Raw genomic sequence first — 16,324 nt, 5'->3', positions numbered from 1 at the left:
TTATGAGGTTCACCAGACATTGTAGCTCAAAGTCTGAATCAGCATAGTTCACCATCTCTGACCCATGGACTGCAACATCTTCATCGGCTGCCTCCTCTAGGCTCCATGTCTCCGGTAGCATCAGTACGGGAAGAGTGTCATCATGTGGCACTGGTCTCATAGCTGAAGTTAGATTGGGATATTCAATGTATTTTTTTATTCTTAACAGAAAAAACAGAGACGTTAGACAGAAGTAACGTTGGTCACATGATCCTTCTGTTCTTTCCATATCATTGGGAAAGCAAAAGGCATGGACTTGCGAAAACCTCTCAGCCACCCTCTAAGATCAACAGCCAATCTTGCACAACAGATGGGAGGAACCCAGAATTGGTCTTGCTCACTAGTGATTAGTGAACGTGCTTGGATAACGTGTTATCCGAGAATGCTCGGCTGTTATCGGATTATATTTTCGTGTCCCTGCGGCTCCATGTTTTGTGGCAGGAGACAGCCGGAACACATGGGGGCATTGCCTAACGAACAGTCAATCTCCGTATGTGTTGCACCGCAAAACATGCAGCCGCACGGACACGAAAATCTTATCCAAGCACGGACAAAGTACACGGATGACATCTGAGCACGTTTGCTCATCAATACTGCTCACCAATCTTGCCTCCAAAGTACAGCTCATAGGTTTTCATGATGAGAGCTGTCATTATGCATCTTTGAGGCTTAAGCGTGTACTTTCCACCAATGTAACAGAAGGTATCACGACTGTTCTGACATAGACAAGACATTTTAGCCATATCAGATAGTACTGCAGAAGTTTATAGCTGTTTAGATTTTAAAATCTTTGCAAGCAGATTTTTACAGCCTCTGCCGGCAGTGTCCAGACTTGTCTAGTTGTGCCTAGTCTGTAACAATTCCACTGAAGTTTTGCAACTTCAATGAAAAGCAAGAAATGTATGCTTTTGCTTGCCTATAAATTACATAACAGCACATATATTGTAGACAAGACATAGCCTGAAAATATGGAAAAAAATAACAATCCCTCAAACAGAAGAGTTCAGAAAAAATGGTATGTGGTAGGAAAATTTCAAGGTGATTTTTGTAACCAGCAACTCAAATTACATAAAATACACTAAATAGTGTTCAGGAAGCAAAATCTTCATTACCCAGTGTAATTCGTTGCACCGGTGACCCCTGACGGAAAAGAGCAGGAGAAACAGTGAGGGCCTTTTACAGCAGTAGTGGTGTATCAGTAGGTATATATATTTTTTGTTTTAATTTTAAGTGTTTAGCAGTGGATAATTCCTTTAAAGGGAACCTGTCACCCCCAAAATCGATGGTGAGGTAAGCTCATCGTCATCAGGGGCTTATCTACAGCATTCTGTAATGCTGTAGATAAGCCGCCGATGTTACCTGAAAGATGAAAAAAATACATTAGATTATACTCCCCCAGGGGCAGTCCGGTCAGATGGGCGTCTCAGGTCCGCTCCGGCGCCTCCCATCTGCATTCCATGACATCCTCTTTTGGTCTTCGCGCCGCAGCTCCGGCATACTTTGTCTGTCCTGTTGAGGGCAGAGCAAAGTACTGCAGTGCGCAGGCGCCGGTTAGGTCAGAGAGGCCCGACGCCTGCACACTGCAGTACTTTGCTCTGCCCTCAACAGGGCAGACAAAGTACGCCGGAGCCGCGGCGTGAAGACCAGAAGAGGACGTCATGGAATGAAGATAGGAGGCGCCGGAGCGGACCCGAGACACTCATCGGACCGGACCGCAGCGGGACCGCCCCTGGGTGGGTATAATATAACCTTTTTCTCCTCTTTCAGGTAACATCGGGGGCTAACCTCATCATCGATTTTGGGGGTGACAGGTTCCTTTAAGGTTGACTGAACCAGTCCAGCCCTATAAAGTTTTGTAGATGGTTTATGGCGACGGGTTTATCATGTGAACTTTATCACACCATAGAGTTTTAGAATGAGAATGTCTAAATTAGCCATTTTTAGTACACCTAGTCAGCCTAATGAAAATGTAAAACAGGTCCAAAGAAATGAAGTGCCTAATTGGTATGTCGTGAGTAAACCGAGTACAATAGAGCACGTGAAGATTGGCAAAATAAGGCAGTAACTAGACTCATTTTTGGGGGTGCAAGCAAGATTTTATCATAATTGTGAACATTAAATAAACTATTATTTTTGTGATTCACGTCTTTAAAATGATAAATTGATGCCCCCACCATCTTCATAGTAGTGCTGTCTGAAGACCGAAGATGAAGGTCCTTTGTAAGGTTGGACTCCAAGATTTATGTTTCACGATCCAATGGACCGGCCGGGGGTCTTGCGGCCTGAACTCCGCAGCCTCATACGTGCCTATGAAGATGTCAAATTTGTTTCAGGAGACCCATGGCCAGTCCTTGGATCGCAGTCCATATTCTGATCACGAAATATGTATACACTATGTTGTCATAAAATGGTTCTGTGATTCACAGCAATTTCTAAGTGGACTTTTAAACATAGTGTCTGATTATCTTTAGTAAAATCAAGGACAAGAAAAAAAAAAAGAAACAGTCGTCGATCTTCAACTCGCAGCGAGGTCACTGGGTCTTGGCGAAGCGGACTGTATAAATCCCTCTGCTCCCGCTCCGTACATCTTACGGGCACGCGATGCTCTGTAGATGGGTTAATGGAACGTCTCGTCAGGTGGCAGCACTGAGATTTTAGGACTGTGTAATCTGTAAAGTTTCCAGCATGTTTTCTACTGCCTTTAGAGACATCTGCGAGTCCGTCATGGTACGGCCTGCAAGCTGAGAAGAAGGAGAATTATTAATTAATTCACATTTGCAAGAGCTCAGAACGAAGCTATTTTTATGGAACCGCTTGAGTGGACTTCAACATTCAAACATTTGCTGGGGCCTAGGATGATAATACTGATCTCCAATCAAATCTTTTTTTTTATTTTTTTCTGAAAAGTTTCCAGTTGTCCACTATATTGTCTTGCATGATACAGGCACAATGGGAGAGGGAAGCGTTCACTTACTGTGACTGACCGCTAGGATGTAAACATAGTGACCTGGACCAGTTTGCAGTTGCACGGTGTCTCTGCAAGTCTCATAGTTCACACTAAACTCGATACTCTTCCCAATACACTACAAAGACTGGAAACAATGGTGGAGCCTTCATATCGACAGTACTGTGAAGGGTGACGGTTACAATCAGTGGTCAATTAATTCATAAATTTCCAAGAGCGGTAACAGTGAGTTTTAGGGGTTAAGGTCCATTTACAATGTACGATTTTGCAGCGTTAAATATTTACTGATTATTGAGCAATTAAAAGCCTGTTCACAGAGATAGAGCAAAGTAAATGATGTGCGCTCTGTAATAGATCGCTCAATGAACATGAGCTGCAATCGCTCTCGGCAGCGAGAGTCCTGTTTACACAGGATGATGCGCTGCCGATGATATTCAGCACTATACAACGACACAGCTTAACAAGCATTTTGCCCATTCATCAGCAACCTGTTTACACGGAAAGATGATTGTGAATAAGCCGCCTTATACACGGTGGCTCAGTGGTTAGCATTTTTACTTTGCAGCGCTTGGGTCCTGGGTTCAAATCCCACCAAGAACAACATTTGCAAGGAATTTGTATGTTCTCTCCGTGTTTGTGTGGCTTTCCTCCTGCACTCCACAGACATATTGCTAGGGAATATAGATAGTGAGCTCTAATGGGGACAGTGATGATCAGCTCTATAAAGTGCAGTGGAATTAATGGCGCAATATTAGTGAGGATAATAACGCCCATATATCATCTTTCAGAGTAAATGTAGCTTACCTGAAATGGGTATTGTCATAAGTAGAGTTGAGAGAATTTTTAAAAAATTTGGTTCCTATTACGATCGGCTGCGAATATCGTTCTTGCAATATTATCGGAACGTCAATGGGGTCAATGGGAGTAGAAAAGAATGAATATGTTTGGAACTGATCAAACAAATTCGGCACGATTAGGGTACCAATATGGCAAATTCAGATTCGGCGACCGATTCCGAACAGAGTTGCTCAACACTAGTCATAAGCGTTGAAAGAAGATCTCAAAAAACTAGACACAATGACGTTGGGAGCACCCCACCAGCAACGGCTGAATGTAGACCCCTAGAAGCGAGTAGCGCCACTCAAAATAAAAGTAGCAAAAAAGCAAACGTGTTGTTTTCTTTCAACATTTTCTCCCAATAAATGTAGAAACGGTCAACAATAATGGCCTAAAACTTAACTTACGCAACAGAAAAGGGCCAAAGAGCAGCCATTATCCTCCACTGGATAGCTCAGCAGCGCTAGGAAAGATTAACAGTCCAGTACACCATTAAACTAAAGGTTTAATTTCCACTCCGGAGCATTTACTCAGGAAGAAATTAAGTCCGGCCAATTAGATCTTCCTATAATTACCCCGCCAGGCAGCTCTGGGAGTTGACTGAAGCCCTTTGAATGGAGAAGCTGCTGAGTGCTTCATGCTGCTTTTAAAATGAGTTTTCTAACGGCCCTGACAACCTCCATCCCTCATCGGCCGGATTACACGGCACATATTAAAGCAGGTAAAAAAGGCTGGCTTTTGTCAGTGAAAGGCGCATTTGCAATACACAGGCAATAAAGTGAAAATTTCTCTAGAGAACACTTGTGCAATTTGCTTTTGGTACAGGGAAAGAAACCATATCGAAAATGTATTAAGTGTTTAAATGTTCACTTTAGACCAAGAGAGGCTGAATATTACAGCTGTGATTTATGAGCCGCCCCCCTAAAACTTCCATTCATTTAGTAAGTCTGGTACGATGTGTGGGGAAGGATTATGTGATCAAGAAACAGTTCCACCGAGGAGCTGGGAGTTGCCGGTAACCTGTTTCTGACCTTCAGCTACGCGACCTGATCAATCACTGGCCGGGAACAGCTTTTCTCTTTTATTACACGCTCGCTGCTTGATAAGGTAAGTACCGCTGAGGTCTTCACCATCACTTAATAATGGAAGAATTGGACGAGCGCACGGAAAAGCATCTGCTCGGTCCCACGTCCTGGTTACACCACGGATCGCAGTTTATTAGACTGCAGCTATTTGTTTCCTTTCTTGGCTACAACACATATCTTGTTTTATTGGACTGCGAGATTTGGTTTCGGTCCTGGCAAGGCTTTCGGTCTTCTCTTGTAATTGTACAGCAGGCTTTAGATTAATTCATGGCGGCATTGTATGTGCGCTACAGGGTTCTGCGAAATCATCTCTCACATGTCTAGACTAGATTTTCCAAAGTTCTATAGTGCCGTTAAAGAGGTTATCCGGGAGTTTGGTTATTATTTTGTATGAGGGTAAGAACTTACAGGCAAGTAGTTGCCAACTACCTGTTCGTTCTGCCCAGCGACGATCTCTGCCGGTGAGTCCCCAGAATAATTTCCTGTCTGCCGATGTCATGCTGATAGGTAGCCAGCTGAGTCGGCTGTCAATCAGCATGACATCGACTACTGAGCAGACATGAAGAGAAGAAGCTGGTCTGTTGACGTGATATCACCAGAAGTAGAAGAATCGCCAGCACGAGCGGTCCCTGACCAATCTGAGCCAGAACAGGCAGGTTGTTAGCAAGTACCTGCCAGGAAGTTCTTAGCCCGAAACAAAAAAATAGTAAGCAACATCCCAGATAAACCCTTTAAGAGATGTTACCAATCTTTGCAACGCATTTTGTAAATTGTTCTAGAGCATCAAAAATGAAGCGACGTCAGGTTTGTGTGTCCACACAGCAGACAATCAAGCCCTGCCTAATCTGGTCCTGCAGTCGTATGGTCTTCCACCGGTCTCCAACTTCTAGTATGTATGTATGTATGTATGTATGTATGTATGTATGTATGTATGTATGTATGTATGTATGTATGTATGTACACACACATACGTGTGTGTGTGTGTGTGTGTGTGTGTGTGTGTGTGTGTGTGTGTGTGTGTGTGTGTGTGTGTGTGTGTGTGTGTGTGTGTGTGTGTACAGTCATGGCCAAAAGTATTCACACCCTTGCAATTCTGTCAGATAACACTCAGTTTCTTCCTGAAAATGATTGCAAACACTAATTATTTGGTAGTATTATCTTCATTTAATTTGTCTTAAATGAAAAAACACAAAAGAGAATGAAGCAAAAGGCAAAACATGGATCATTTCACACAAAACTCCAAAAATGGGCAAGACAAAAGTATTGGCACCCTCAGCCTAATACTTGGTTGCACAACCTTTAGCCAAAATAACTGCGACCAACCGCTTCCGGTAACCATCAATGAGTTTCTTACAATGCTCTGCTGGACTTTTAGACCATTCTTCTTTGGCAAACTGCTCCAGGTCCCTGATATTTGAAGGGTGCCTTCTCCAAACTGCCATTTTTAGATCTCTCCACATGTGTTCTATGGGATTCAGGTCTGGACTCATTGCTGCCACCTTAGAAGTCTTCAGTGCTTTCTCTCAAACCATTTTCTAGTGCTTTTTGAAGTGTGTTTTGGGTCATTGTCCTGCTGGAAGACCCAGCTTTCTCACACTGGGCCCTATATTATGCTGCAAAATTTGTTGGTAGTCTTCAGACTTCATAATGCCATGCACACGGTCAAGCAGTCCAGTGCCAGAAGCAGCAAAGCAACCCCAAAACATCAGGGAAACTCCGACTATGTTGATGCCTTTGCCCAAAAAGCTCTACTTTTGTCTCATCTGACCAGAGAACATTCTTCCAAAACGTTTTAGGCTTTTTCAGTTAAGTTTTGGCAAACTCCAGCCTGGCTATTTTATGTCTTGGGGTAAGAAGTGGGGTCTTCCTGGGTCTCCTACCATACAGTCCCTTTTCATTCAGACGCCGACGGATAGTAAGGGTTGACACTGTTGTACCCTCGGACTGCAGGGCAGCTTGAACTTGTCTGGATGTTAGTTGAGGTTCTTTATCCAACATCCGCAGAATCTTGCGTTGAAATCTCTTGTCAATTTTTCTTTTCCGTCCACATCTAGGGAGGTTAGCCACAGTGCCATGGGCTTTAAACTTCTTGATGGCACTGCGCACGGTAGACACAGGAACATTCAGGTCTTTGGAGATGGACTTGTCGCCTTGAGATTGCTCATGCTTCCTCACAATTTGGTTTCTCAAGTCCTCAGACAGTTCTTTGGTCTTCTTTCTTTTCTCCATGCTCAATGTGGTACACAAGGACACAGGACAGAGGTTGAGTCAACTTTAATCCATGTCAACTGGCTGCAAGTGTGATTTAGTTATTGCCAACACCTGTTAGGTGCCACAGGTAAGTTACAGGTGCTGTTAATTACACAAATTAGAGAAGCATCACATGATTTTTCAAACGGTGCCAATACTTTTGTCCACCCCCTTTTTTATGTTTGGTGTGGAATTATATCCAATTTGGCTTTAGAACAATTCTTTTTGTGTTTTTTTCATTTAAGACAAATTAAATGAAGATAATAATAATCAGAGAATTTGTGTTTGCAATCATTTTCAGGAAGAAACTGAGTATTATCTGACAGAATTGCAGGGATGTCAATACTTTTGGATATATATATATATATATATATATATATATATATATATATATATATATATATATATATATATATATATATATATATATATATATATATATATATATATATATATACACACACATATATACACACACATACACACACACACACACACACATATATATCACTAGGGAACTGGTAAATCTGCTTAAAGTAGTCCTCCATATTCATGAGCTCTGTATAACCCCCACCCCCATCACTGATTGGCAGCTTTCTATGTACACTGTGCATAGGCAGATGGCTACGGATCAGTGGTGGGGCCGGGTTATACTACCTGATAAAAACCTGGTGATAGATTCCATTTTTCAGAGACTCTTCAGACTAATAAAGGGAGAAAATGCATAATCTTTGGCATTAGGCCTCAGACGTCCATGAGTCACATATGTGTTCTGTGTATTTCACAAATAGAACACAGAGGGTTCTTGTTCTATGAGATTGCTTATGTCCATTGATCCAAAAAAAAGGCCAGAAGACATGCCTGTGTTTTTCATCCAAGTCTTGATGAAAATTACTCATACAGTGGGTAGTCAACGCATCAGTCAATCGACATAGTGAATCTGAAGAACTAGACTACATTTCTAATTGAAGGTATTTGATATTATTACACCTACTACATATTGAGATAGGATCTTGGAGATGGGAATACCACTTTAACAACTGATGGCCATTGGATAGGTCATGTATATGAGACCAATGGGGGTCCGGCACCCCAATCGGTCATGTGAAAACTACTTATTGATTGTCGGTTGTTGCAGAGTACTGCACTTTATCCCACATTCACAGTACTCGGCAGAGGCTACTACGTATGGGGCTGCCGTGTTCCACCCCATACATCACCTACATCTACCACATAATGGCAGAGATGGCGTATCTGTTCTTCAGAGCAGCGGCCGCCGGTGCCTTAATAATGGCTCTATCAGACGTGTCTGAATGCTCTAGGTGTAATGCACCTACAATACTCCCACAGCTGCCGCCGGCTCAGATAAAAGGCTTTGTCCAGCGACACGGGTTACTCTTTATTTCCACTCTGCTGGCTGATAAACTCGAAGCACGCTCGGCCTGAAGGAGAACAGAACCTCTTTTCTTCTGACGCTCTCCTTCAATTCCCAGGCAAACAGGAACGGTCGTAATCTGCTGCCACGGGAGCTTCAATTCCTTCCAGAAACCGCTTTGATACAAAAAGCGGCCGTAATTCCTGGGAATCTTTTGATAAAATCACTGGGACGTTTGAAAAAAGTAGGTCGGATTTCTGAGTGCTACATTAAAAAAAAAAAAATTATATATATATTGCTAAAAATATATTTTTTAAAAAATGTAGTTAACTAAAGAAATGCTGATCTTAAATGTGGGTTGTGCGGAAACAGAAATAAAATTTAAAAAAAGTGTTGTTGGCCGAGTATTACTGCAGCCTACCGTATATACACTGAGTTTTTCAGCACATTTTTTTGTGCTGAAACCGCCCCACTCGGCTTATACACGAGTCATTGTGACAGAAGACGGCAGGAGAGGGGGAGCGGCGGAGCAGCGGGTCACAGAGGGGGAGCGGCGGAGCAGCGGGTCACAGAGGCAGGAGCCGGCTGCTGCGGTTAAAGCCTGTGCCCGCTGCTAAAGAGAAATCAATATTCACTGCACTGACAATGAATATTAATTTCTCTTATAGCGCGCACAGTTACAGCCGCCGGGCTATTACGGGTGCCCGCTCACTAAGGTAATGAATATTCACCTCTCTCCATTCCCATAGGCGTGGAGAGAGGTGAATATTCATTACCTTAGTGAGCGGGGACACATGATCGCTCGGCCGGAAGAACTGTTGGCACCGGAACAAGAAGCAGCGAGGGCGCGCAGGGACGGGCAGCCATGCAGAAAAGGACGGGGAGCCATGCAAACCAGGGGACAATGCATACCCGACGCGAGTCAATAAGTTTCCCAGTTTTCATGGCAAAATTAGGTGCCTCGGCTTATACTCGGGTCGGCTTATACACGAGTATATACGATAATTGGAAGGTGGTGATCTGTAATGTCAAACACAGCTTTTCAACAGAGGTGGGGCTGTATCTGGTGTAGGAAAAAAAAAAATCATTGGCTATGAGATCAATCGTCCCCACCAATCAGATCAATGGGGGTCAGACACTCCTCGTCCCCGCCAATCAGATCAATGGGGGTCAGACACTCCTCGTCCCCGCCAATCAGATCAATGGGGGTGAGACACTCCTCGTCCCCGCCAATCAGATCAATGGGGATCAGACACTCCTCGTCCCCGCCAATCAGATCAATGGGGGTCAGACACTCCTCGTCCCCGCCGATCAGATCAATGAGGGTGAGACAGAAGTGAATAGATCTGAACTCCAATGGAAAAAATTTACGATTTGCCTCGTTCTTGTGACATGATGATCATCTGTGTGATGAAGCTTCGTATTTTATTAATTCTAAAAGGTGACTGGATTGTGGAACTGAAAAAGTGAAGAAAAAGACCAGCGTCAGATGGAACGAGGAAGTCCCAGTCCAACCATTCGGAGCATCAGTCACCTTCTCCATGGTGTTGGGAGGAATCATGAGCCTCCAGAGCCATGAACTCTACAACTTATTTCTATTATGGGGTATAGTACACTTGCCTTGTGTACCTGCGATGGGTCAACGGTGGAGTAAAAAGTGTAGCGATATAATACAATCTGTCAACTAGATTAATGTCCTTTGCTGAAAATGGCCAAATCCCTCCCTGCAGACATGTTGCAAAATGTAGCAGAAAGCTTTCCTAAAAGAGTTGAAGTTGTAGTAGCAAAGACCCGACTTCTAGAGACTATATAGGATTAGAAAAATATATCTGATTTCTTCCAGAAACAGTGCCACCACTGCCTACAGGTCATGTGTGGTACTGCAGCTCAGCCTCTTTCACTTAAATGTAGCCATGCTGCAATACCTGACAACTTGTATTTTGTTTTTTTGGGGCGATAAATCGCCACCACCATGAGGTGTTTCTGGCAGTGGCTTACGGTACGTTCTTCTTCCTAGGGAGAAAACATACATGCCAGGCCAGGCCCGTTCTCAAGATCAATGGGGTTCCCAGTGGTCAGGTAGTTATCCCCTACCCTATGAAAAGGGAATAGTTTACAAATTTGGGATTATCTGTTAAATTTATGCCTAATTTTAGACCATTGGCATTTGCCTTGGATGCAATGTCTTTACCATGTTGTTTCGCTTCGAATCAGAGTCCAAATAAAAAATGTATGTAATAGGGTTTAGTGTAAAACTGTAAACTCACTTCAACATCGACATTGCAACACAAAAAATCTAAAGTAGTGGAGATCTAGTAATCACAGGACACAGACATGTTAATGACATGCAAATGATGACAAAAAATAGAAAATAGAAAAACAACTTGATTTATTTAGTATTGAGTATGAGCGCAAAGTGCAGAAATCCCGACATTTAGAGCTTTAGCTGCTATCAATGAGGTTATTAATGGTTGTCTGAAGAACGTCCTGCCACGCTGAATGCAAATAATCAAAACCCACTGCTGGCAGCTCCTTTGTAATTGTCTTCCAATGATGTCCCAGATGTGTTCGATATGAGACAAGTCCGGTGACGCTGCAGGCCATTGTAGTACGTTTAGGCTGCTCAAAGTAGCAACAGCAATAAGCGGCCTGGTGTTGCCATATTGAAAAACAGTTCCTGGGATATTTTGGAAAAATGGCCTTACCACTGGATTCGCAAACAAATCAATGTAAGACTGAGCTGGTGGAAAGGAGCTGCCAGCAGTGGATCTTGATGATTTGCCCAAGTGCATTCAGTGGCAGAACATTCCTTAGACAACCATTAATAACCTCATTGATGGCAGACAAGGATATACCGTAAGTGCAGGATTTCTGAAGGTGACTCATACTCAATACTAAATAAATTGAGATGTTTGAAAATTCTTGCTTCCATTTTTTCCACCATTTGCGATTTCCATAATCTCACAACTTTCCTTTTTGCTATTGCAATTTCACTGTTGAGGAGTGTAAAAAGATGGTATCTAGAAGCCAAAAGATCCACATGCTGATTAAAAAGACAGTGTGCAAAAACAATATTTATATTAGAATCGGCAAAATCCAAGTTTCTAGTAAAGTTGGGCCGCCGGGACTTAGCTGTACTTGGACGAGTTGCTCTCGAAGAATTCTTATATATTGTAGATGTCAAACATAATTCCAATCACCGGCTTACAACCAGCTGACGGAGGTCATTTTCTCTGACAAGCAATTAGTCTGTCTACATTAATCACAAGGAGCAACCTGAAGTGGTTACACCAAAATGATCGCAGCTCCGCCACATCTACAATTATAAACATGGTTCGGGGGTATTAAAATTCAATAACCTGTCCAAAAAAAAAAGTGTTTGACTGGAAAAATAAAAAGTGAATGGGATCTCATTAAAGTGATGTCTAAGTAATAATATAGGGCATCTCGTAGCCAACAGTTTCCCTCTTTTAAGGCACGCAAAACCGCTGACCAAGAATGCCAAAAAGCAAGCAGTTCTCCGAAGAAGGAATGACCAATGTTGGATGTGCATCACATAAAGGAGTGAGGCAAATACAGCGGCTTGCGAAAGTATTCACCCTCTTGGCTTTTTAATCCGACTTGTTCGTGATGCATCAGTCTAATGAAGTGAGAAAAATATGTGATCCAATAAACAAAAAATTGTCACGTGTATATGTATTCACCCTTTTGCTATGAAGCTTCTAAAAATTTCTGATCTAAGCAAAATATTTAGAATTGAGAGTCCTCAGCGGTTGATACCTTTTAATGGCTAACTGAAAAGATGGTAACAAATTGCCTCTTCATCAGGCATAGACTAATACAAATTCGATACGAATTAGTCTATGCCTGATGAAGAGACCTGTGTAGTCTCGAAAGCTTGCAATTTGTTACCATCTTTTCAGTTAGCCATTAAAAGGTATCAACCACTGAGGACTCTCAGTTCTAAATATTTTTCTATCTACTGGCTAACACGGTACCAAGATATATATCTTTCCTGATCTAAGCAATTACCTTCAAAAGTGCCAATGCTTAGTGACAGGACGTCCCCCTCTGTGCAATCTAAGTGTCACTAATCTGTCAGTATATACACTACCTTTTCTGAAAGGCTACAGAGGCGGCTGCAACACCATTAACAAGAGGCACCAGTAACCAAACACCATGAAGACCAAGGAGATCTCCAAACAACACCATGAAGACCAAGGAGTTCTCCAAACAACACCATGAAGACCAAGGAGATCTCGAAACAAGTCAGGGACAAAGTTGTTGAGAAGAACAAGTCAGGGTTGGGTTATAAAAACAAACAAAACATCCCAATCTCTGATGATTCCCCCGAGCACCATCAAATCCATTATCATCAAGTGGAAAGAACATGCTACCACAACAAGCCTTCCAAGAGAGGGCGCCCACCAAAACGCTCAGCCGAAGACCAAAGGCAATAGTAAAGGAGCTACAAAGATCCCAAGCAGAGTCTGGAGTATCTGTCCATACAGCCACAATAAGCCGTACACTCGATAGAGGTGGTCTTTGTGGAAGAGTGGGCAGGGAAAAAAAGTCTTTACTTACACACAAAAATTCTAAGGCTCATTTTGAGTTTGCCAAAAGACAGGAGACTCCCCAAATGTATGGAGGAAGGTGCTGTGGTCAGATACGACTAAGATTTAACTTTTTGGCTACCACAGAAAACACTATGTCTGGCGCCAAACCTACACAGCTCATCAACCCAAGAACACCATCCCTACAGTGAAACACTGTGGTGGCAGCATCATGCTGTGGGGATGTTTTACGGCAGCAGGGAGAGGGAAAATGGTTTAAGTTGAGAGGAAGATGGATGGTGGAAATGCAGGCATGTTCTTAAGCAAAACCTGATTCAGTCTGTCAGTGATTTGACACGGAGACGGAGGTTCACCTTCCAAAAAGACAATAACCCAGAGCATACTCCAGTCATTTAAAGGTAAACATGTAAATGTTTTGTAGTGACCTAGACAAAGTCCAGACCTTAATCCAATTGAGAATCCGTGGTCAGACTTGGAAGATTACTGTTCACCAGAGGAAACATCTAACTTGAGACACCTAGAGCAGTTTTGCTTTGAGGAATGGGCAAAACTGCCACAAAAGGAGGATCTATGAAGTACTGACTTTAGTGGGATAAATAGCTATGCACACTGAAATTCTCAGTTATTTTGTTTTGTTGTTTGCTTCACACAAAAAAAAAAACGTTCACAGTTGTAGATATGTTTTTTACATGAACTAATGCAAACCCTAAAAAACTGTGAAATTCCAGGATGTGAGGTACTAAAATGCAAAAATTGCTAATAGGAGAATGCGGGAGGATTAAACACTATTGAAAGCCACTGTATCTGTATACAACCATAATTATTACATGAGGTAGCTGGTACTATACCATCGTCACAATGATGTATGTAATAAGTGTAAGGGGAGACAATACGCTCCATTTGCAGGCAACATGGTGTACACCGAGACTGACGGTTCAGTTATCCACATAAGATGGAGGACCCGACACCAAACAATTGCGGATCAGCTATTGGCAGATCTAGAAGCTGCTGGAAGTAGACAGTGTATGGAGCTGGGATATTGCAACTCTGTACATGGTGCAGTAGTACACTGGTGGTCCTCACAATTCCGGCACAGACATTATTCATGTGGAGGATGCCACCAATTACGGGCATCAGCAGCCAATTGTTGGACAATGAGACCAGTGATTGGCAGCAGCAGTCAGGAAAGTAATGGGTCAGAATGCAAAACTTGAACCCAATGATTAAAGGGGTTTTTCACTTTTGTTTTTTTAAACACAATAAGTTACCCTACCTGGGTCCAGTGCCGGCTCTCCACCTTTGTTCCAGTCTCAGTGTTATGGCTGAAGCGGTGACGTCACGTCGAGAGTGCACCTCACCGCTGCCATCAATCACTGAACTTAGAGGCTGGGGCTGAGCTGCTTAAGCTTAGTGATTGGCTGCAGGATGATGTAAGCAGTCTCCGCTGCAGTCATAAGGGTGGAGCAGCAAAGAGGCGGCACTGGAACCAAGGAGGAAGAGTACTACGTGATTTTCTTAAACATTTGAGGTCCATTTTTCTTAAAAAAGGAAATCTAAGAAAAGTGTCCCAATATTTTTCCAATATAGTGCATCTTGTCCTTTTGGATGTTTTATTTTTAATTTACTTTATTTTTTAAATCCCAGACATTCCCATTAAACTTTTACTAGTTAAGAACAAAAATATCAAAATTGTTCAACTGCAAAGTGAACGTAGAAAGTCAGAAGAGTACGTCAATTCATGCAATGAAGATAAGGAATACAGCGATGATGTACCTGGTAAGCTTTTTTGATTTGATTAGCTGCCCATGTAGCAAATTTCACATTGTCCTTCTTCATTTTTGCGCTGGCCTTGGGATTAGCTGCGATGTGGAGTGATGACTACAACGAGACAAGAGAGGTCATTTTGTAATTTATGAGGTGAACCTCCAAGTACAATAAGTCCAAGGTCTTCTGGTGGCACTTTGCAGAAATATTATGGGCTGCAAAACATTTCATGGACGAGCAGAATTATCCCCGAGTCTGGGATCCCCACTAATCCTCAACGTCAAGAAGTGACAGGGTCACTGCTCCTGGTGTCTCTTTCCCAAAGTGCTGCAAAATAATAATTAAAAATACTCTGAATTTCCAGAGCATTGGCCATTAGGCCCTGATGGTTGTAGGGGTGGAAGTCCCTGGTGCACCTATAGTGACTATATAAATGGTCCATGTGGTCCATTTTGATAAGCAAACGGCCAAATATACTCAACATTATCAGCCAAGTTCTGCCCCAAATATTGTTATTACTAGTGAGAACATGAGATGAGAATTGATTCGCAGGACTCTTGTCTAGCGGCCAGGTCAGTACTCCATGACTGCTGGACCAGAGCCATGTGACCCACCTCCTACTGGTCGGCACCACCAACTCCGCTTTTGATTAGTCGGTCTGGTGTAACCTCAGGGGGGTTTACATTTAAAGCGCCACTCCATCGCTGGAAAAAAAAAACCCCGCTGTGCTGGAGCTTTAACTTATAGAAAAGATGGGACAAGCTATTAGCCCAAATGTGAACGGAAGGGAAATTATTAATATTTATTAAACAGAAAGGAGTAAAGGAAATAGGAGTAATATAGAAGGCGGCTATCTGCTCACAGTTCATCAGAGCGTCCTAGTCACTTACTATATAAAGGCCAAATAAAGCTCTCATATTGCGGTTGTTCAGCTTCAGAGACTGGGAGAAATATTTCCTAGCCATCTCGAGGTTTTCAAGTCCACCCTGAGTGTACTTCACCTGTAAAATAAAGACACGCGCAACAATAAGGGTCTATAAAACAATGGAAAACTGACGCGCTATGCAGCAGGTCGGACACTGCTGTTACCAGTCCCTCTGATAAAAGGAAAAGCAGAAATTCATCGCCTTAAATAGAGAAAAAAATCTGAAAAGAGGTGACGTTCAGTCAACAGTTGTACTCCTCCATGGTGGACGGGTGTAGGTGCCAACTGAAAATTACATGCTCAATCAGATTAGTGCATATTGACATTTTTTGCACGTGAACATAGGCCCAGAATAATCTTGTGTGTTTTGTTCAGTAACTATTTTATGCTACATTTTTGTGCTAAATTCCTCAAAATGGTGCGAGGGTCCATAAATTTGGCGCTTTAGTTTTGTCTATAACCATTTTTGCACGTTCTGCTTAAATGTCGCAAATTTTGTTAAAAAAAATA

The 16,324-nt window shown here is 42.5% G+C and overlaps 1 protein-coding gene across 6 annotated transcripts in view; it reads right to left on the bottom strand.

Annotated features, from left to right (window-relative positions):
* Window positions 1-2,113: 2,113 nt before the first annotated feature.
* The window catches only part of EMC2 (ER membrane protein complex subunit 2), a 61,454-nt gene continuing 47,243 nt past the window's right edge, over window positions 2,114-16,324 (bottom strand). For 3 of the 6 annotated variants that reach the window (XM_077271077.1, XM_077271078.1, XM_077271079.1), the window contains exons 10-12: window positions 15,780-15,890; window positions 14,899-15,003; window positions 2,114-2,780 (exon numbers count right to left, since the gene is read on the bottom strand). In XM_077271077.1, the coding sequence (XP_077127192.1) occupies window positions 2,694-2,780; window positions 14,899-15,003; window positions 15,780-15,890 (303 nt within the window). In that variant the 3' untranslated portion in view covers window positions 2,114-2,693. Of the gene's footprint in view, window positions 2,781-8,668; window positions 8,816-14,898; window positions 15,004-15,779; window positions 15,891-16,324 lie in introns of those variants that run through there. The other 3 variants (XM_077271075.1, XM_077271076.1, XM_077271074.1) reach the window with 2 other exon arrangements.

The sequence above is a fragment of the Ranitomeya variabilis genome, chromosome 6, assembly GCF_051348905.1.
Source record: "Ranitomeya variabilis isolate aRanVar5 chromosome 6, aRanVar5.hap1, whole genome shotgun sequence".
Taxonomy (NCBI): Eukaryota; Metazoa; Chordata; class Amphibia; order Anura; family Dendrobatidae; genus Ranitomeya; species Ranitomeya variabilis.
The sequence above is the reverse complement of the archived record's forward strand: the minus strand, read 5'-3'. Positions and strand labels throughout refer to the sequence as shown.